At 35.7% G+C, this 21,656-nt stretch overlaps 1 protein-coding gene across 1 annotated transcript in view; it reads right to left on the bottom strand.

Moving 5' to 3' along the window:
- LOC107526361 (ubiquitin-conjugating enzyme E2 E2) overlaps positions 1–21,656 on the bottom strand; it is a 213,024-nt gene that overhangs the window by 15,962 nt on the left and 175,406 nt on the right. Inside the window, exon 5 of the mRNA XM_087824921.1 lies at positions 6,773–6,920. Coding sequence (XP_087681047.1) covers positions 6,773–6,920 — 148 coding nt within the window. The remainder of the gene's footprint in view (positions 1–6,772; positions 6,921–21,656) is intronic.

Consider the following 21,656-nt stretch of genomic DNA (forward strand, 5'->3'; position numbering starts at 1 on the left):
CAAGCCAGGGGCGACGGTGGAGGTGTGCACATGTGCTCTGAAAACACGGACAATACGTCAATTGCTTTTACATTCCAAACTACAGGAAATACAGTACAACAGAGTCCCCGGGCTAATAGGGACAGGTCAAACACGAGTAAGAAGGTACTGCAGGATCACAAACGGTTGAAAAACATAGCTTTATGTGAATTTCTAGTATCAGCTCTTTTGAAAGATGATGTGGGTTATACTACTTTTGGACAATCTCTGATGCGGTTCATTCTGCTTTTCTCAATTGCCTTTTCTCGTAGGATTTCTGAAGGAAGCAGTCTTTAAAAGGCAGTAATGAACAGGGGATGTGAGAATATAAGCAAAAACCCAGTGGTTCACACTGTTTGACATTTCTGTTGCAGGCAGAACAGTGTCTAATGCTCCACCTAAGAGTATCACTCTTCAGTTTTCACACCTGGTCCCTGAGGACACTAGACAACTGCTAACAAAGTGCAGAACAGCTTCATTCACAAATCCTCTGGGCATATACCCTCTTTAAAAGTTGGTGTGGTCACAGAGGGGTCTCCTCAGTGCTGCAAGAGTGGTTTCAGAGGGTAGTACTCCCAAAAGGTCACGTGAAAGGGAAATGTGACAGCCACATGGGGAATTGTACCAAGACAGAAAAAGAGATCAGGGCCCCAGGGTATCTAGGGGAGGGATCCTTCTGAGTGCAGGGTGAGCAGTCAACATCCTGGAGGGGTGTTTCATGCCTCTATCAAATTTTAAAAATGTATTCACTTTTTAAACTTACATAAAGTCTATGCTATGTCATTTATAAACAAGTTATAGGTGTTTCTGACAATAAAAATCATTAGAATGATTCCATTTACCAACAAGTCTGTAGTATTAACAAATCACATTATGGATGTGGACTGCATGGGGACAGAAGTCTAAATTGCAGAATAAATTAATCAACAAAGAACTAGCACTTAGAATTTCAAAAGTGGCTTAGCAAAGCCTGACCCTGTTATGTCTCTCCTGACAGAAGCTGTAAATAAACTCTTTGAAATGTGCTCCTTGGCCCTACCTCAAGCAAAAAACCTAATTTCTTATTAATTAATTAATTAATTAATTAAATTGATTTATTATTAACATATCTTTATTGATTTCAGAGAGAGGAAGGCAGAGTGTGAGAGAGAGATAGAAACATCAATGATGAGAGTCACTGATTGGCTGCCTCCTGCACGCTCTCCACTGGGGATCGAGCCCACAGTCCGAGCATGTGCCCCGACCAGGAATCAAACCTCCATCTCCTGGATCATGGGTTGACGCTCAACTGCTGAGCCACGCCGGCTAGGCTAATCTCTTATTTATATGCTTCTTTGCCAAACAAGAGTCAAATGATTTGCAATAAAATACATATCCTCAATAAAGTAATTATAACAAACAGAAAAACCTAAGCCACAATAAAAAGCACGAATAGAACTACAGGAAAGAAGCACGTATGATTAGCATGTATACTAACTAGAAGGGTTAAAACAGTTACTGTAACTGAGCATTAAGTTACTACTGTGGTACCTGATGGCCAAAATAAAACAAAAAATGTGACTACAGAAGGAAAGAGGACCAATTTTAGAGAGTGACACACTTATTAATGGTCCTTACAAAATAAATGAAAAAGCACGAGGAAAGGTTATGCAGGGGAATAGGAAAGACCTCGGACTTAAAATACAATTCTTACGTACTTCTCTTACCCATCATAAAAAAAGACTATTTTTACTCTAGAATGAGAATTAATCAGAGTCCTTTTTCACCACTGTAATCTTTGTTATCTTTTAAATTATCTTCATTTAAGAAATAATAAAGAAAAAGTTAATTAAAATCTAGATAAATGATCATGTCTCTTCAGAAATTCCTCAAGTATGGGAAGAGAGTCTCTGAGTGACTACCTGGGTAAACAGTTCTGAGTAAAAGACACTCCCACATGCATGAAGAATGGTGCTTATTTAAAGTGAGGGTGTGCTTCACCTTTTGTCATTTGTGTTTTCAGAGCCTTTCACTGGCCAGGACAGAACGGGTGGCTTCAACAGCTTTCCCCAACTCCCTGAAGAGCATCCGATGACAAAGACTTGAAGATAAGTTAGCAGGATAGAAACACCTCAAATACGATTTAGTGAATTTTAACACTAAGACAGGAATTCATTAATTGATTTTAGTGAAGAAATACTTCAACTTTGGGTGAGTACAGAAACTGGTAAGTACTGACCTAGGCCACCCCATCTTTTCCTTTTAGGGCTCCTCCTAACAACAAATAAACCACTGGTGATCTCTAAAAAGAAAAACACCAAAATGACATTTCCTAAAAAGTAAGTTGAAGGAAATTTGCATCGCAAATAAATATATATGGCAGTTTTTTAATGAGATCAACTTCCAAACCAATAAATTAAAGGTTGTAACTGTTGCAGGGACAGCAACAGATTATAACACAAAAATTGTAGCAACAGCTAACAATGTCTAAATTTACATTAATTAAGGGGCAATAAAATATGCTTGGCAAATGCTAAGTAGAAGTAGGTCAAAGCCAAGGCTAAGAGTTGAGGTTAGTGTGTCTAAATTTACACTAAGATTATAATGAGACAAACTTAACTGACAAATATACTTTGTCTAGTTCCACCAAATTTGAGTTTGCAGAGCAAGGAGCCTCAAACAAAAATTAAATATTTATCTTTAAAGGATAATTGTTTTAGGAAAAATTTAAGAAGCATGTATTATTTTTATGAGAAAAACCAATGAAGATAGTTCCATTTTGAAAAAAGGAAAAGCCCATACATATACATTACTGAAAGAGTATATCCAGAACCCTTTTTCTCCCCACCTTAAGCTACCCTCCCTCCATTATGAAAACTATAAATATACACATGGCCCGAATTCCCCAAATGCAAGTCCCAAAAATAAATCCAAGGCTTCTTTGCCTAGTTACAATAACTGCAGCCTTAAATCACCTTTCCTGGAAATGCTGATTCAAAGAGGGAACCCTTTTTACCTGTTACATCAGAAGCAAACTTATGTCTATGTAGCCATCTGTAATGTCTGTTCCAGAATTTTTTTGTATTCCTGCTAAGATAGCCTCTTTTGAAAACAGGAGGCTTATCATTCTTACAGCTTTTCAGTTAAAGAAATTGTTCTTTGCTAGCTCTCCAGTGTAGTAGAATGGGATAGGTACAGGCAAGGTTCATGCTGCAGTAGTAAGCAATGGAACCCTTTAAATTCCGATTAGGTACCTTTCATCAGTCTAACAGCTCACAAACAGTATAAATAATCTACATAAATATACCTGTGTTGAAATAGTTAATCTTATTTTATGTTCCGCATCCCCTGGTAATCACTATCAATTATAAAATTTTAATGTTTAGTAACAATTTACTATCTAATCATAGTCAGGTTAAAGACAATTAGTTAATAACCACCACAGTTAAGGACAATTTATGGGTAAGCATTGTATGAGTTGTTTAAAAAAAAGGGGGGGGGGGAAGAGATCTGAAACAAAGGGCAGTGATGCTGGAGAAGGAGGGAGCCATTCTCTGACCTTTTGTATAACTTAACTCTAAAGGAGTCACTGGGTGCAAATTCCTCTCCCCATTTGCTCAGTCCATTAGAGGAGAATAATGCTCTTGCCAATGAAGCTGCAGCTGTGCTCACCCTTGGCTTAATCACTGTGTAAGGCTGAGGGCTAATTAGCTGCCATTTTTAGCTCTATTTGTTGTTCTAATAAAGATTTACATAAATCTAAGACTGGGAGTAACTGACACTTGATTTTTATGTGGAAGGTGACAGGAAGAGAGGGAAGAGCTCATCCATCCTGAGGGTTGATATTTGGTGGGAATGCTCAGAGCACTTCATCTGACCTGCCTGTGCAGTTCCGCCTGTCTGTGGAGTGGCGGACGAACACTTCACGGGTGTTTATGAATGTAGAACCCTGCTGGCCCAGGCAGCCTATAGTTTGAAGGCAGATGACTAGGGAATGAAATACACTAGGTGAAGGTCAGAGCTCAAATAATTCCTTCACGAAGCAAAAAGAGCCAAATCACACACCTTTTATAGATTACACTGCTGGTGTGTGTAACTTCTGGCAATTAAAAAAATACCTTTATTATAAAAACTTTCAAATATTTTCAAAAGTAGACATAACAGTATAACAAACCTTCAAGTACTCATTCCTAAGATTCAACAATTACAATGATCAATCGGGTATCTTCCACATCCCTCCTCACTTCCAATCTTCCTGAATTACTTGGAAGCAAATCCCAAATATCAAAGAATTTTATTTGTAAATAGGTCAGTAATGCATCTCTAAATGGTAAGGACATGTAAAAAAAATTCATAATCACAATTCCATTTCATCATGCTTAAAAATTTCTGCCAATAATTCTTTAATAGCAAATGTGTGTTTTTCAAATTTCCAATGATCTCATATGAATCATGTTTTGGGGAAAATTTTTTAATAATACAATATCAGAATTACGTTTAGAATGAAACAAGCCATAACACGCTAGAAAGCAACAGAAGTAGAGTAGGAAAGTACAACTGAAATTACTAACGTAATGCCAGATTATACGCAGATTTATATGCTTTTCAAAAGAGGAGAAAAAAGGTTAGAAATGTTTCTGGATATTACTCTGTAAATAAAGCATCTGGCCCAGGAGAAGTGTTGGCTTTGTTTTATCTCCAAATTGTCAGTGTTCTCAGGATAGTTCATTTTGTATGAGGGAAAATATCCATTATTTATATGTCATAAGACCATATACAGGCATATTTTAAATAAATAGATTTCATATAAGGAATATGATAAAATATCTGAGTTTAAAAACAACCACAAAACAGCAAAAACAAACTTCAAAATAAAAAATCAAATAGAACAGAGCACAAATTTTATATATACTTGAGAAGAGAAAGTATTTACAAATAAGAGCGGTCCATGAAAAATGGAAATTTGATTAATACTATAAACTTCAGTACTTTAAACTTTTATTGCTGAGAGAAGACTTTGGTGGAATTAATCTGTTTCTTCATGCAGGGATACCTGTATAGAGAACTCTCTCACACAAGAGGATTCAGGGTGACAGGCCCATCTCAGATGACTGGGAGACCAAGCCAGCCTGGTTACCACTGGGGTAAGGACTGCATCTCAGCACTGAGCTTTCTCTCTTTAGTGTGAAGCTACATTTTATTCTATGTATAAGAAGTGAGAAGTGAGGCCTTCTTACTCATCTAGTGCTGGGAAGTGACTCATAAACAGCAGGGTCTCAAAAGTTTCTACTCCCTCCCAGCTTTACTGAGATACAACAGACACTGAATATAAGTGTAAGATGTACAGCTTAATGACCTAATATCAAAAGTTTCTTAAATAAGTTACTTACCTGTTAAAATAAAATTTTTCTCTTAAACAAACAAACAACCCCAAATTTCAACCCTTGCCTCCAAATTTCAGCAGACCTCCCAGAAGTACTTTTTCTGGGAGTGAGGGAGAGATGCAGTCCCATGTTCCAACATTTGGAGGATCACTTGGTCTAGGCCTCAAATCACCAAATAAATTCCTCTTAATGATACTACTTCCAAATGAAGTTACATACAGTCACAGAGGTAAATGAAATTGAAATCAGAATAGTGAGACTGCAAGAACAAAATGTCTGTTGCTCAGTTTTAAATTAGTGCAGCATTATTAAACTTCACTACCTAGAGTGAAGTCTGAATTAATTAAAAATATTTTATAATGATATTGTACAACTGTATTTTCTTTTTGGTGTTAAAATCATTAATTTGTCATATACTCTAAATATATGATAATTTAATTCTGTTTTTATATTTATTAAAAAGTTCGTATTACTGAAAAATAACAAACATAAAGCTTGAAATGAATGTAATTTATCCATGTTTTATAAACCAGCCAGGGGCCTCAGAGAAACCCTGATCCCACTTGTCATTGCTCTTGTCTAAAAATTAACTTACCTGGTAAATTGTATTTATTCCTGAACATGGAAGATGGAATCTTATGAAACAGTAAGGCATCAATTAAATATTCAAAAAAACTTCTTACTGAGATCAATGAAAACTCTGTAGCTACCTTTGGATTCTGTATTTTCCAAAATAAATCCAAATATGTACAAAATTGGCAGTTGTTTTGTCTTTCAGTTAAAAGAAGCTGGTCTAAGACACATAGTCACACATCCAGGAGCACAAAGGAAATAAGAGCTGTCAGCATTAAGCACACCAGCAATCCACAAAGGATTGGCCATAAACTCTTCTTTAGTTGTCCTGCGAAGCTGTATTTGTCTCATCATTGTTTACCTTTTGGGTATATCTTAGTTCAGAACTATTCTCCTTTTTTGTTCTAATAGCTTATAAGGATGCATGGTTATTAAGATACTGAAAAGGTCATGTCTATGTGGTGTTGCCTGGTTATTATCAAATTTAAATAGCCCATATTTCTCAAATTAACATCTGGTAGGCTTCTAATTAAAGATTAAACTATTCAATTAAAATGTTTATTATTATTTGGCAACACAATGTAACACATTCTTCAATTGCACTTCTTAATCTAAAATGATTTTTCATTAATGTTTATCACACTATGCTCTTTCCTTCTTGGCAAACAACAGGTCTTAAAAAGACTAATGACAAGACCCAATTTAAAAAGAAAGCAGTTACATACTATAGAAATTAAAAAAAAAAAAAAAAAAAAGTAGTAGTAGTGGTGATGGTAGTAAAGTAGATCCATTATGAGAATGGATTTAAAGTCTCTCACCAGGGTTGCAGTCTGTAAGAAGTGAGCAGATGGAGAGGAGAACTTTAGAAATGGTGAGCGCCGGACTCCAGTTGTCCTTCAGGATGTCCAGACAGATCACGCCTTGGCTGTTAATATTACAGTGATAGATTCTTGTTCGGAAGGTAACCTAGAAGAAAATGTAAAGTTTTTATAAATAGATATGCCTTTTATTAGACAAAATAATCTAAGGGTTATTGGTTCAACCATGTATTTAATTTCTCCTTAGGCACACAAGAACAATCAATAAACAAAATCATTGTTTTAGACCTTGTCATTCAGGGCACAGAGAACTAAACTCCAACAGCAAAATCATGACATTCTGCTTTTGATGAAGTGTCTAATCACTTAATGAATGTTCTGGGTACTGAATTTACTCTTGGTGCAATTGCAGAAATGTTTATAAGAGGAAAACTAACTTTGACCTCTAAAAAAATTTCAAAGAAAATAGTTTTCAAAAATAAAAATATCAAAGGAAACTTTTGTTGGATTCCAGTTGTTTTAAGGGTTTTGTACATTTATACAATTCAAAAAAGCATGGGAATACTCTAAAGAGGAAATATATATTCTATGTCATGATTTAAAGACCTAAATTAGGGCATGTATGTAAATAATACACCTAGCTTATAGGAAAACTATATTAGTCATAACTTATAAACCCTTCTCCCCTTAAATTCTCTATTTCGAATGTAGTATTAGTGCAGCCCACCTCTTCCCTATGGTAGCAAGATCATCATTGTACTTTGCTTAGGTATGATTTTGAAACATGTGTATGACGTTTTTTAAAGGACTTCAATTGAAAAGTTAAGTCCAAATCAGTTTTATAACTCTGTTAAACTGTTTTACAAAATTCTTATGTAACCAACAGTAAGTTTTTAATGCTATTCATTAATATCATGCTTATAAATGTCCTCAAATTTAGACGTTGAAATGTAAAAGAATCTTGGTATTGTAAAGGCCAGTTTTCTTTTACCCTAAGTTCGAAATGGCTCTGAACCAAGAAATACACACATGGAAGATCTCTGTAGGTGTTGCCACCCCCCAGGGCATCCAGCATGCACTCAAACATCAGGATTTACTTACAATTCAGCCAGTGTGAAGTCTCAGAAAGTACAGATCCAGTTGTTATTCTACAACTGCTGAATAAGGTGGTACCATTCCCAGGCTAGATTAGCACTCCTATTAAGAACTGCCCTTCATGCCAGACCAGATAACCTCAGTACCCCTTCCTCTACACACACACACACACACACCCCCCCCCCCAACACCTAGAAATGTTGAAGAAAACATAACTCACATTCTTTAAAATGCACAGGTGAATTTGCAAGGGCAATCCTCAGTGGTTGGAATTGAAAACCAAAAGTTACAGTAAACACATGAGCTGACAGTGCAGAGGCTTAGGGAAGAGGGAAGGAGTGAAGGATACAGGTCAGTCTTAAAAATGCAGGCTTGGGTCTTGATACCCTTGTGAAGAAAGAAGATGAAACCTTAGGTCTGTATGTGGCAAGGGAATTAAATTGAGAGCCCTTACATTAAATTTGGATACGTGAGCAGCTTTCAGTAAATGGATGGATTTGAAAAGATGATGCCTTATGTGGAAATAGCAAATACACTTTCCAGAGAAAGCCTGGGCACTGGCCTGGAAAAAAACTGTTTACCCTAAGAATTCTAAATCCTGAGCACATATACTATGCAAAGACTAACTAAAAAATAGCTTAAATGACTATATTACTAACAGGTCAAATATACGTCTTAAGGCAAAAAGCACTTAAGGCAAAAATGAATAAAGATTACCGTATTATGATGAAATGAACAATTCATCAGGGAAATACCAACAATTCTGAATCTCTTATACCTAACAACATAGACAAAAAGTAAAAACTGGTAGAATTATAAGGAAAAAATGACACATTTACAGTCAAAGAGGGACGTTTGCACTGTAGTAATAGGTCAATCAGACCAAAATATAGTAAGGATACTGAAAATATGAACAACCAAACTAGCAAAATCAAGCTACTAAATGAAGATAAAATTCTACACTCAACAATTAGAGAACATGTATTCTTTTCTAAGCACATAAGAAACATAAAAATTGATCACATGCTAAGCCACAAAAGCTTAACATATTTCAAATAATTATTAAGACTATAAAGATTCCCCATCATATAGTTGCAAACTGAAAAATACATTTTCAAATAACTCTTGGATTAAATAAAAATAAACAACTATATAACTGAACGACAATGAAAATGTTGGGTTGTCATCAACAAAAATCTGTGAATAAAACAGGTGTAAAAGAAAATGCTACAGTTTCAAAAGCACATATTAGAAAGACATTTAATGAGTTAAATGACCAACCAAAGAATGAAAAAGAATAGAGCAATGATTTTCAATTGGTGTGCCCCGAGAATTTTTAAAACATGCAATACCTGACCTCTTTTCCCTTAGATTGTCAAATTATAAAATGACAACATCCAACACAACAACAGCCACCCAGTGTGAATGAATCAAAATAACACCTATTTTTTTGTCAGATCAGCAAAAAGTACATTTTTTGGTGTGCTGCAGAATTTTAGTAATTAGTTTATGTGTGTAATGAAATGAAAAAGGTTGAAAATCGCTGGAATACAGTAAATCCCATGAAAGTAGAAAGAAAGAAAGACATGAGCAGAAGTTAATGAAATAGAGAATACCTACCAATATTAAAATTCTGAGAAGTCAGAGTACCTATCCCTTTAAGGGCTAGATGAAGAGATAAAATATTTTTATGATCCAATATAAATAATAAATGGCTTTTATATATAATAACGATATTTAAGAACTTATTAGATACTGATAGGCTACTACGAGCAAGTTAATCCTCAAAACTCAAGGAGGGAAGTAGTAGTACTTGTACCTACTTTAAAAATAAAGAAATTTTAAGTATGTGAGGTGATGGATGTTAACTATATTTCACGCTGCATAATTCTCTTGAGATCCATCTAAGTTGTTACACTTATCAATAGTTTTTGTTCCTTCTTATTGCTGAGTAAAGTTCCATGGTATAGATATACCAGTTAGTTTCACCATTTACACACTGAAGGACAACAAATGAATGTTCCCAGCTTTTAACATTTGTGTTTTTTTGTGTGAAAATAAGTTTTTATTTCTCTGTGATAAATGCCCACTATTGCAATTGGTAGGCTGTATGGTAAACTCCTATTTAATTTTATAAGAAACTGCCATACTTTTTTCTAGAGTAGCTGTACCATTTTACATTCCCACCAGCAGTGTCATCCAGTTTCTCTGCATCCTTGTCGACAGTTAGTGTTATTACTATGCTTTATTCAGCCATTCCAACAGGGTGTAGTGATACCTCATTGTAATTTTAATTTGCATTTCCCTAATTGCTAATGACGTTGAACACTTTTTCATGTGCTTATTTGCTCTCTGGATACCCTCTTCAATGAGAATGTTTCTATCTTTTGCCCATTTTCTAATTAGATTGTTTGTTTTTTACTGTTGACTTCCTGGTGTTTTAAGTGGAGATATTTAATTAACAGTAAAGTATAGTTAGATGAAAAAGCATGAGTTTTCAAAGAATCTTGTGAATTTTTTTGGACAGAGAATGTCTTAGACGTTAATGTTTTATAATACTGATAAAATGTATCTATTGGGGCGATGTTTGTCAACCTCTGTCCTGACAAGTGCTCATGAATAAACCACAATGAATTAAACAGGTAGGCTGACTGTTCCTACATGTTCTGATGCTACAGACTCCCACAAATACCACCTTTTGAAGCTGGAAAAAATTCAAGATCCCAGAGTTTTAAGAAGTGTCATGCATTTGTCTACTGTAATGTAAGGCATAACCTCTTTGGGGTTCCCTCATCATATTCCTACTTCTATTTCCACACTTGCCAAGATTCAAAGAATCTTGTGACAAATGTCCACTAGTGCATTTATCTTACCACAGGACCTCCTCAGCACACCATGAATTACTCATGAAAATATGTTCTCTCAAGTGATGCCCAATGCAGTGTTTGGTACACAGAAAGAGGCCACTGTTCACTGAACAAATGTTAACACATCACAGGCTAGTATTCAAAGAGACAAATGCCTCTCAGAGGAGTTGTGACATACTCTTCTGTAGGTAAAAAAAAACAGTTTAGAACCACAACTTAGAGTAGACTGAAAACTGGAAAATTGTGGAGAATACCCTGAGGAAACTGGAGATGTTTTAAGTATCTTTCTATACCATAATGTTACTTTACTAAATTGTCCTATAGATCAAGATATGTCAGAAGTGATTTCATACAGGTTAACCAATAATAAAAAAATACTTAGTAAGCACTCAATATGTGCTAGGCACTCCCAACATAAATTTTTTATTATTATTATTGCCATGGCCTATTTAAATATTAAAGAGAACTTAAAAAGTGTGTGGCCTGGTCACATCAGCAAAAGTGTTTCACAACTAAGGCAAAACTTGCTAATAAAAGCTCTTGATAGGGTCTTTCTTCCAGACCCTATCAACAAACATGGGGCAAATGAGAAAGAACGCATGCAAACTCGTAAGATATTGTCTGCAGCCCTTAGACATTAGTGATACAGAAACAGAAAATGATGTTCTGAATACTGACAAATATCAATGGATCTGCAACTGTTAGATTTTCAGAGGCCAAGAAAGCACCCTCCTCCAACCCTCACCCTACAGACTGCTCTGATGCCTGACTCAGTTTTCCAGAAAGCCTCTCATGTTGTGTCTTATTCAGGGGCTGGGAAGCAGAACATTCTTCACCCCACCCTCCTGACAAACACACAGATGATAAAAAATGACTGTAGGGAAAAGCCTAGTTTCACTGCAGGGGTAACATACACTGAGTCCCTGTCTTTCACAACCTACACCTGCATGTACACTCACTGCTGTGTTTGAAGCACAGCTCAATCATGATGTTTACAGTGATAGCTATCACTCCTCAAGGAGAGGTAAAATTACATTGAGAATACTGTTTTCAAAGGCAAGGAAAACAGCACATTTCAGAATAGCCAACAGTTTCCACTTATTAAGGAAAATTTAAAAACATGATTTGGATATAGTGATACAGAAAATTTATTTATCCAGAATGGTTAATTCTCAGATAAATCTGGATGAGAAGGGTTTTAATTTATGTGTGACACAAAAACACTCACACAGGCATGCGGGTATATGTGTGTGGCAGACAGAACTATGCCCATCTCCCAAAGACGGTCGTGTCTAAATCCCTGGAACCTGTGTATATGTTACCTTACAGAGTAAAAGGGACTTTTAAGGCGTGATTGAGTCAAGGATCTTAGGAATAGGTGATTGTATCCTGAATTACCTGGATGGGCTCCATATAATCACAAGGGCATTCATTATAAGAGGGAGGCAGGAAGATCAGTAGGGGATGTGAGGACAGAATCGGGGTGTTGGAGTAACGTGAGGAGGGAACCATGAGCTGAGGAAGGCAGTGTCCTCCAGAAACTGGAAATGAGTTTCCCTCAAAACCTCCAGAAGAAATGCAGCCCTGCTGACACCTTAATTTTAGTTTCCAGAAATATAAGATAAGAAGTTCATATCGTTTTAAGTGACCCAGTTTGTGTTAATTTGTTACAACAGCCAATAGGAAATGAATACAACATGTATATATTTCCCAGTGGCCTTACTACTTTATCTTAAAAGGTACCTTAAAATGAAAGGTACCTTAAAATGTGCTATTTCTCTTTAAAAGTCACTTCTCCTTAAAAATAATTTTAGAAAGAGTTAACAAAATTCTTTATGTTGATTGTAGCATAAAGAAATGTTACTAAGTAATCAATGATCTAGGATAAGTCAGTCGCTTTGCTACTTTGAGACTACTTCCTGAAAAGATGAGAGACTTGAACTAGATTATTTCTAAGACCCATTCTAGCTTCAAGATCCATGAGCTGTACTGTGAAAAGACTATGACTTGGGAGTTAGGTATACTTGGGCTGGAATCCCAACTTTGAACAAATCAATTCAGCATCTCTGAGATTCAGTTTCTTCATCTGTAAAATGGGGAAAATAAAAGCCACTCATGTGGCTGTAAAGACTGAAGTACACAAAAAGTTCAACTGCTGTGCGTGGCACCCAGGGGGAATTCAAGCAGTGTTAAGTCTCCCTTCCCCTCCTCACATCTCCTAGGTATAAGATTATTTGCATGTGTTCATGTAATAATTTCCCCATTACCTGGATTTTAATTTTTTTTTTTTTTTTTACTATTCCCTTGCTCTTTAGTATAAACATTTCATTTACAGATGCAAGGTGGTTTAGTAAGGGAAACATGGTCATGTAGGGCATGAGTATCGACAGAGAAGATGCATTTTAATAAAGTATTTGACAAACTGATTCTATACACAATTTAGAAAAAGGTTTTAAAGTAAATAAACATCTCCAAGCTGGAAAGCTGATAATGACATTAAAAATGATCACTTAAAACAACATTTCAGTAATAACTTCTATTTTTCACAGTTTCCATTTTTTGAAATAATTCATCAGGAGATAAATAGCACTGAGATTCTACCGAGGAAGTGTGAGAGCAGTGAGAAATATATTCCTTTTAAAAACACTTTTCCATGGAGGCCCAGGAGAGGAAATATTTGAAGCCCCCGTGCCACAAATCAGTAAATCATAACAAAGGTCTAAAAATAGCAGGACTAACATCATTCACATGGATCTTGGCCACAGGCTCGCTATGTAACTGTAGTTTATTTGAACAGGCTGTTAGTAGACATTTCAGAAATGTCAGTGCTTCCACCCTCCTCCTTGAGGTTTCAAGTGCTCTGTTCTTAAAACTGACTTAAGAACACTGTACCAACACTTAGCACATCCTAAGATTATTTTATTTTTATTTTTTTGTGTTGTCTTTTAATTGTTTCTTTTTTCTACTGAATTTGTTGGGGTGACATTGGTTAATAAAATTACACAGGTTTCAGGTGTACAATTCTATAATACATTATCTGTATATTCTATTATGTGTTCACCACCCAAAGCCAAGTCTTCTTCCATCACTACTTATCCCCCCTTTACCTTCTCCTACCTCTTGCTACGTGGCTTAATTCATTTATTAGTTCTAGTAGTTTTTTGGTGGAATCTTTACATATACAGTATTTTGTCATCTGCTCGTAAGATTAAAGTATTAGTGACAAAATAAAAACTAGAAAAACCCATTGTAAGTGAGGAGAATCACAAATCTTAAAGCTCTGACAAAACAAAAACCCTCCCCAAAATAAAACAAACAAACCAAACTAATAAACAAACAAACCTGGATCACATTTCACCTGGAATAACTGGCAGTAAAGGAATTAAAAGGAAACACTAGCTGCAAGGCACAATGTGTCCAGATTCTCACGCTTCTGTGAATGAGACTACGGCATGCTACACCTCACTGCAGGCCACAGCTACTTTTTACAACCTTTCAAGTAAATTTAAACGACTAAAAATAACAGACTTGTACAGCACAGATGTTCAAATTTAAAGTCTTTCTCAGTTCCTCTTAAGTACAGATAGAGAAAAACAGGCAACTAGAAAACTTCCCCCACGGGCAGCGAGTCTCGTAGAAGATGGGAGCATCTCGTTCAACCCCCAGGGCCCTTTCCTGCAAGGCAGCGAGTGACTCCCAACTCTTGTGGATATTTGGCAGACTTGGTTAGGAACCAATAATTAGATTCCTTCTTATCTAATTTATAAAAATTCAGTTTATACAAAATTTTTCAAAAACAGATCTATACTGAGTAACATTCAATTTGTTTCTTTTCAAATGTGTTTATTAGCAACCAGTTCTTTCACTGTGTTTTCTACTACTATTTCTCTTTAAATGATTACCTTGTCTTTTTCACCTGTTTTGTCTCCTGTGTTAGAGATGGTATTCTAGCCGATTATCCCTTCAGGTAGAATCATACCACAGTGTGGACCGTGACCTTCGCATGTGAGTCGATCCCTGTGGACATTATTTACTGTTCTCTAGAAGCCCCTTGTGCCTCAGGTTATGTAGTGTTTTGCATTTACTTTTTCAGGGTTCTCAAGGACCACACTAGTCTGAGACCAGACGGTATCATATATGCCAATATATAAGGCAATAAAAATCATCCATTAGAAGAGCAGACTGACATTAAAATCTTTATAAAAATCTCTTATGGATGATATCTCAATTACTTTGTTTTGAACAATATACTGTCTGGCACAGACAGTTGCCTGAAACCAGCTCAATCAATGCTTGTTTGGCATGCCCAGGAAGGTTTCCTTCCTCAGGTGGTTAAAAAAATTACAAAGGAAAATACAGAAATTTAACTGAGCTTGAGGCGTAGGACATTCCTAGGAGTACAACTTTACATTTGAACACTAAGATTTTAACAGTCTTTTAAAAAAATCCTCACCTGAGGACATGTGCTGTTTTAAAAACCAATTTTAGAGAGAGAGGAGGAAGGAGAGAAACTTCAATGTACGGAGAAACATCGACTGGCTGCCTTCTGTTCTCGCCCTGACCAGGAATCAACCCACAACCTTTTGGTGTGTGGGACAACGCTCCAACCGAGCCACCTGGCCAGGGCTTAACAGCCTTTTAAAGGTAATTCAAAAAAGCAATCCAGTACTTTAAAATAATTAAGAAATTTTTTAAAAGGCTGGCTGTATGGGTTTTTTAAGGTTTGAAAAAATTTTCCAGTAACAAAATCATATGCAGATTTGAAACTGCTGAATCCCAAACAATTGAGGGGGAAATGAAGATGGTCTGGTACCTAGACTTAAACATGTACACAAAATATCAATTAAACATTCTCACTGTTTTAATCCATTGAGCACATATATGATAGGTGCTCCATTGATGCTTGAGAGTCTATCAAAATCAGAACTCAAAGCTCTCTGAGTTTAATATTCCTACTATAGGCATTACCTCCTCACCCCAAAATCAGGTATCTGCTTTTGAACACTGAACTTAAAACCATTATGTAGGGCTATGTTGATCCAACAACTTATTTATTAATTACTACTGCAAAGAAAAGACATAATTTAACAGATGTCCAATGAACCTACATTCCTAAGACAAGGTGATTCATTTCTGATTTATAACTGCAGAAGTGTCTCATACATAACAACAATTAATTACAAAACACAACAGCTGAGGCATTTAATGGATTCCATGTAAAGTGTATAATAAATGATCGCCCACATGACACTTGCTGTTAAATTAAAGATAGTGACATAAACACAAGGGAATGGCCTCCTTATTTTGTTTATATTTTTACAGTTCTTACATTACTTAAGGCAATTCTGTAAGATGCAGCATATTTACAGATTTGCTAAATGTAAAATGGAAACAATATATAGACTTCTTTTAATGCCTGGGTAAGAAGTAATACATTTTATGTTTGTAGGCATATGAAATGGCAGTTAAATTTATCTTAAGACATTAATAATTCAGTATACATACAACACAATATGAAGTATTCATTATGACTAGCTAGAAATGACAATCTGCTTTTTCATATAGCCCACAACAGTGTAGAAGTAAACTATATTTTAACAGTCTAAAATGAAACAATGTCTAATTCTCCTAATGATACAGTAAATTAACAGCAATTATAGAGTTGGCTGAATTCCCACTCTCTCAGTGAGTGCTAAATAAAAGAGACATTCTTTGAAAGTGGCAGTGTTTATAAATACCATACAAGTTTCCACACTGTGTGTATACTAGGGAGGGTAATGGTACTGGTTCCTTATTATATCATGAAATTAAAAACTCAGGAATGCATATCCCAGAAACTTGTAACCAAATAAATTTAAAGTGGGTAACAACTATGCAATGTTTATATGCCAGGCACTGTTCTATGTGATTTGCATTTATTACATAATTTAATCTTCACAATCACCCTGTGAGGTAGGTACTATTATTATACTCATTTTATGGATAAAGTAACTGAGATAGGTTCAGAGTAATTCAATTCCAGTAGAGTAAGTAAAGAAGTTTTAAGGAGGAAGGAAATAGGAACTAAAGGAAAACAAACACACAAGAAAACCTACATCATGAGAGTTTTTTGAAAATGACAGAAAACAAAAAACCCCACCAGGAAAAGAATGAAATTTATGTGAATTCTAGATCACAATAGTTTGACTTTAGAGAGAAAAGCTAATGATACAGGGAGTTGATAGATTTTCAGACCAAGTTCTGGTAAAATAAGAATTCATATAAAGGGTTTAGCAAAGAGAAGAAATGTTTAATGATATCTGCTATTATTAATACTGTTCTTATTAAGCCAAATGACCTGTCATCTCTGTGAGATTATTGAAGGCAAGAAAACTGAGTAAAAATCCCTAACAATGTTTTAACATGACTTGAAAATTGTCACTTAAGATTTATCCAATCAGCATTTACAATATCCTAGTGAATAATCTATAAACAGCTGTGAAGTACAGATGTAATAAACTGACCTGATACTTATAATATTGTACACTAAAACTGAGAGCTAACCTAGTAGCTTAACTGAAAAGTAAAATAAGACTAAGTCTGATTGGGAGAATGAACGAGTGGGTGTTGAATGATAAAATAAGGAGCTGGTCTCTCTCTCTGCCCCCGCCCCACTCTCTGAGAGAGAAAGGGAAAGGGAGAAAGACTGATGTGAGAGAGACACATTGATCGGTTGCCTCCTGCAGCACACACCCCAACTGGGGATGGAACCTGAAACCTGGGCCTGTTCCCTGACCGGCGAGCAAACCCATAACCTTCTGGTGCGCAGGATGACACTCAACCAACTAAGCCACCCAGCCGGACTTCATGCCTGTTTTTTTTATAACAGGCAATCTCTTTCCCTCTCTTCTATCCCACTCCTTTATTCATTCACAATTTAATCTCTTTACCACTCTATGATTTCTGACATCATTTCTCTAGTGTCTATACCCATCTTCTAGGTTACCTTGCTTTAGTCGCATCTCAGGGCTTCTGAGGCCTGCTGTTTCAAGGTTATCTTTTTCCCTCCAGTGTTCTCTGTAAGACTATTTTCCTTAAAAAAACCCCAATAGGCTCATTTTTCCCTAAGGCTGTGTGGAAATTTATCTTTTTCTAAAGAAGGAGTCAAATAGCAGTGATTCAGAATTGTGTGGAAAAAATACACTCCCATTTTCTAATGTTCTATTCCTGCTGCCTCAATCCCAACCCCTAAAAGAAATCTGAAGTAGTACCTTAACAACTCCAGGCTGCTTTTTGCTTTCCCTATAATTTGCTGCATTTGACTTTGTATTGTAGAAAATTGGCTGCTGTAGCATAATAACAAATATTATCTTTTAAGGGCAAACAACTGCACCACATGTGGCTTTTAAAATAAACACTACCAACTTCATTTTACAAAATGGGTAGGGGTCTGTATAGCTAAATAAAAATTTAAAAAATGAATTTTGTAAACTAACTAACAATAAATTGTTACCTATAAAGGGAACAAATTTACGTAAGGTTCTTAAGGGCAAGGATTTTTATGATACTGATTTTTATCCCCTGTAGGGGAGAGTAGGGTATCAACATGTGTTAATTCAATAAACAAATGAAAAATATAGAATATTTACACTGGAAAAGAGACCATAACGTACCATGACTAAAAATGACAACTGATTGAGAACTTCTGATGTTTCAACAGCTAGGTTTGCATGAGCTTTTATTAAAGGGAAGGGTAATCAATTGACAGATGTAAATGATTTATAAAGGAAAATGTACTGTTAGTTATTCAGATTTTGATTAGGGTACCTTTCAAAGTTTTGTGATTAATATTTTGATCAGTAGAGATTATAAGAGTCTCAAACATTAATTGTAAAATTAGGTTTAAGAATATTTCATAAATCTTTCAAATTAGAAAAAACAAGGTAGACACTGTAGAAGTATACACTGTAGAAGTATAACACATAGCATTACATTGTATCTACTTCAAATAAACAGTACAAAATTAGAAATTTTTGAGATGTCTTGGTAAAAATGACTAACAAAATGCCCCCCCCCCCCGAAAAGATTTGTTTACTTCTGTTCTGACAGTTTTAGAAGAATGAACTTTTCTTCAAAAGCCTGTATGAGTCAGTTTCTCATTACTTTTATCTTTTTTGGTCAGAATTATTTAGTGATATATATAAAGAGCAAAGAAATCAATCTCCTGTTTGTACTAAAAATTATTACATCACTATAGTAAGGTAGTTACGCTCACTATCACACTGACAATTTCTAAGGTTTTCAAAGACATACAGGTGGGTAAAAGTATTACATACGTCAGTCACATTCTCTTGAGTTAATAAAGCTGCTGTAATAATCATAATCTGCACATCTTTTCCATACAAACAACTGTAAACCTACTTTTGCCCACCGTATGTATTCATTCAAAGGTCCTAGAACTCAAATAAATGGTTATACTTTCTTAAAAGTGGTAAAACTCTAAATTATTAAGATTCATTTATTAGGTATGTACTTAAAATCTGTATCATTACTTTATAGTCACATGATATAATATTTTTGGCGTGGCTAGGAGTAATTGTATTCTTCAATGATTATTAAAATCAATTCATGAAAGAGGTTAAGAACAGAGGGTAAAAGAACAAAACTAACATTTTATCAAAATTTCTAATTATTGTTACATTTTCACTAACAAAATATTTTAAGCCAAATCTTCAGTTTGATATTATAGTGTTAGAAATAGTACTTTTTCAAATACTGTTGACTATTATAATATACATTTTGTCACTTTACATCTAGCTTAGTGGAGGAAGAAGATATTTTTGGTTATAGATACTGCTGGCATAAGATGCTGTTTCTACAGACTCAAGCTTTTATTCCTAACAGTAACTAAGGAAGGTGAAAACATATCTCCCCATCACCAATTTGTCTTACAGTTTGGTCCATGGTGATAATGCAATTTCACTGAAGAAATTTCAGAAACTAAAGTTTTATATGCTGCTGTAAGAAGATGCTTTTGCATATTTTTATGAGTAAACAATGCTAATTATAAAGATAAAGCCTTCAGTTTAGATAGAACAAAGGAACATAGAGATAAATTTTCGTATATTCAACCAGTGTCTGTTGACTCTGTACTAACTTCAAAGCACTGTATGGAATTAAGGAGCATGGGGATGAAAGAAGCTAAGATGCTTAAGTTGGGTCCTGACCCTGAGATGCCTGACCATCTAGCAGAGAGACAAGAGAATCACACAGATAACTACTATGAGATGTCACATAAGAGGACACAAGGCTCCAGAGTTCAGAATGAAATAGATGATATCTAGCTGGCAGAATCCCAGGAAATACTAGATGAGAGGTAGGTACAAATCGAATTTTAAAGGATTGGCATAAGGAGGGTTTGCTAATTTCCGCCCCTCCCTTCTAAACTGGCTCACCAAGAAGGCGAATAACTTCCAATGTGTCTATGTAAAAAATTCTCACAGTGTTGCCATACTGACCTGCAGTATTGGTTTCATACTCTCGGTCGTACAGCAATGACCGCACAAAAGCTTAGATCATCAGAAAAAATACAGAGTAATATTAATGCACCCTGCAAGAAACTTGGGGGGTTAACATGAGAGGAATGTATGGAGTAGACTCCACCCTCCTCAATTTCTCTATCTCTTCACTCTCCCTGCCACTACCCTAGTGCGATTCATTATGGCCACTTGAGATTATTGCCAATAGCCTCCTTTCAGGATGCTATTTTTCTTTGGTCTCTCCATCCCACCAACAGGCACAATTTGCCTCAAAGGTGATGTTCCTAGCTGCAAATACATTCAAATGCTTATTGCCTGCAGGATAAACTCTGAATTCTGAAAGGTGGCATACCAGCCTAATCAGGCAAGTTTCTGGCTCTCCATGGACCACACTGCCCTGAAAAGGTCATATACTTGCAGTCCTCTGTGCATGCTGTTTTTTTTGTCAGAAATACTGTTTCTTTTCTCCAAGGGGAACTGCTTCCATTCTAAAGGTGCTCTTTCTCTAATGTTCCCACTGCACTGTTATCCTTACTACAATCATTGACATGTCTGTTCCCCCTGGTCTGTGACTTCCATGAGGGTCAAGGGTGGGTCTCTTTTATTCCAGGGTGAGCACTAGTTCCTATCTTTACCTGTTAATTGTCTTAAAAATCCTGCCATTAAAATAATTTCATGGGTTTAGACACAGCCAGCAAAAACAAAACAAAACATGAAACACACAAACAAAATACCCAAACCCAAATCAAAATAAGAAACCTAAAGAAAATAAGGCTTCTCTAAGCAAGAACATGGCAAATTAAAACAGAGAATTACTCCTTGGAGTAGATAACAGTGAAATGTTAACAGATGGCAGAGAGAAGGCAGTTTTTCAACTGTATTCAATCACAGGAAATTTTACTTCTTTTGTTAACAAGGAGAATATCATTTTTAACCAACTTCCGGAAAAGATTAAGCAGGTGACTTGTTAGTACTTAGAATGTGACTGGTGATTATGGGGGATTAAGGATGGACATACCAAATACAAACTGTGCGATGCATGGGTCATGCCATTTCTCATTTCAAGATGGTTATTAAAATTACAGATTAGGGGAATAAAGCGGATAAAGTACATCTGAACTCTACTTTGGTTTAATATGAGGTCTTTTAAAAGTCTTCCAAAAAATATACTAAAGCAAGTGACAGTCTGAGGGTGGTATGTGGGCTCTCCTCGAATCTGGTACTCAGTCAACCAGTTACCACAGCATTCGTTGTTCTTCCTATTTTGGTCAGGTACATATATGAAGGCTGAGGCATCTTCTTCCTTTATTACCATCAATGGCACTGGCCTAGTGTCAAAATAAACACAACAGCTGGGCAGTCATAAATTCGACTTTTATGCATGTATTATTTATGCATGAAAGT

Source organism: Miniopterus natalensis, chromosome 15 (assembly GCF_054644295.1).
Source record: "Miniopterus natalensis isolate mMinNat1 chromosome 15, mMinNat1.hap1, whole genome shotgun sequence".
NCBI lineage: Eukaryota > Metazoa > Chordata > Mammalia > Chiroptera > Miniopteridae > Miniopterus > Miniopterus natalensis.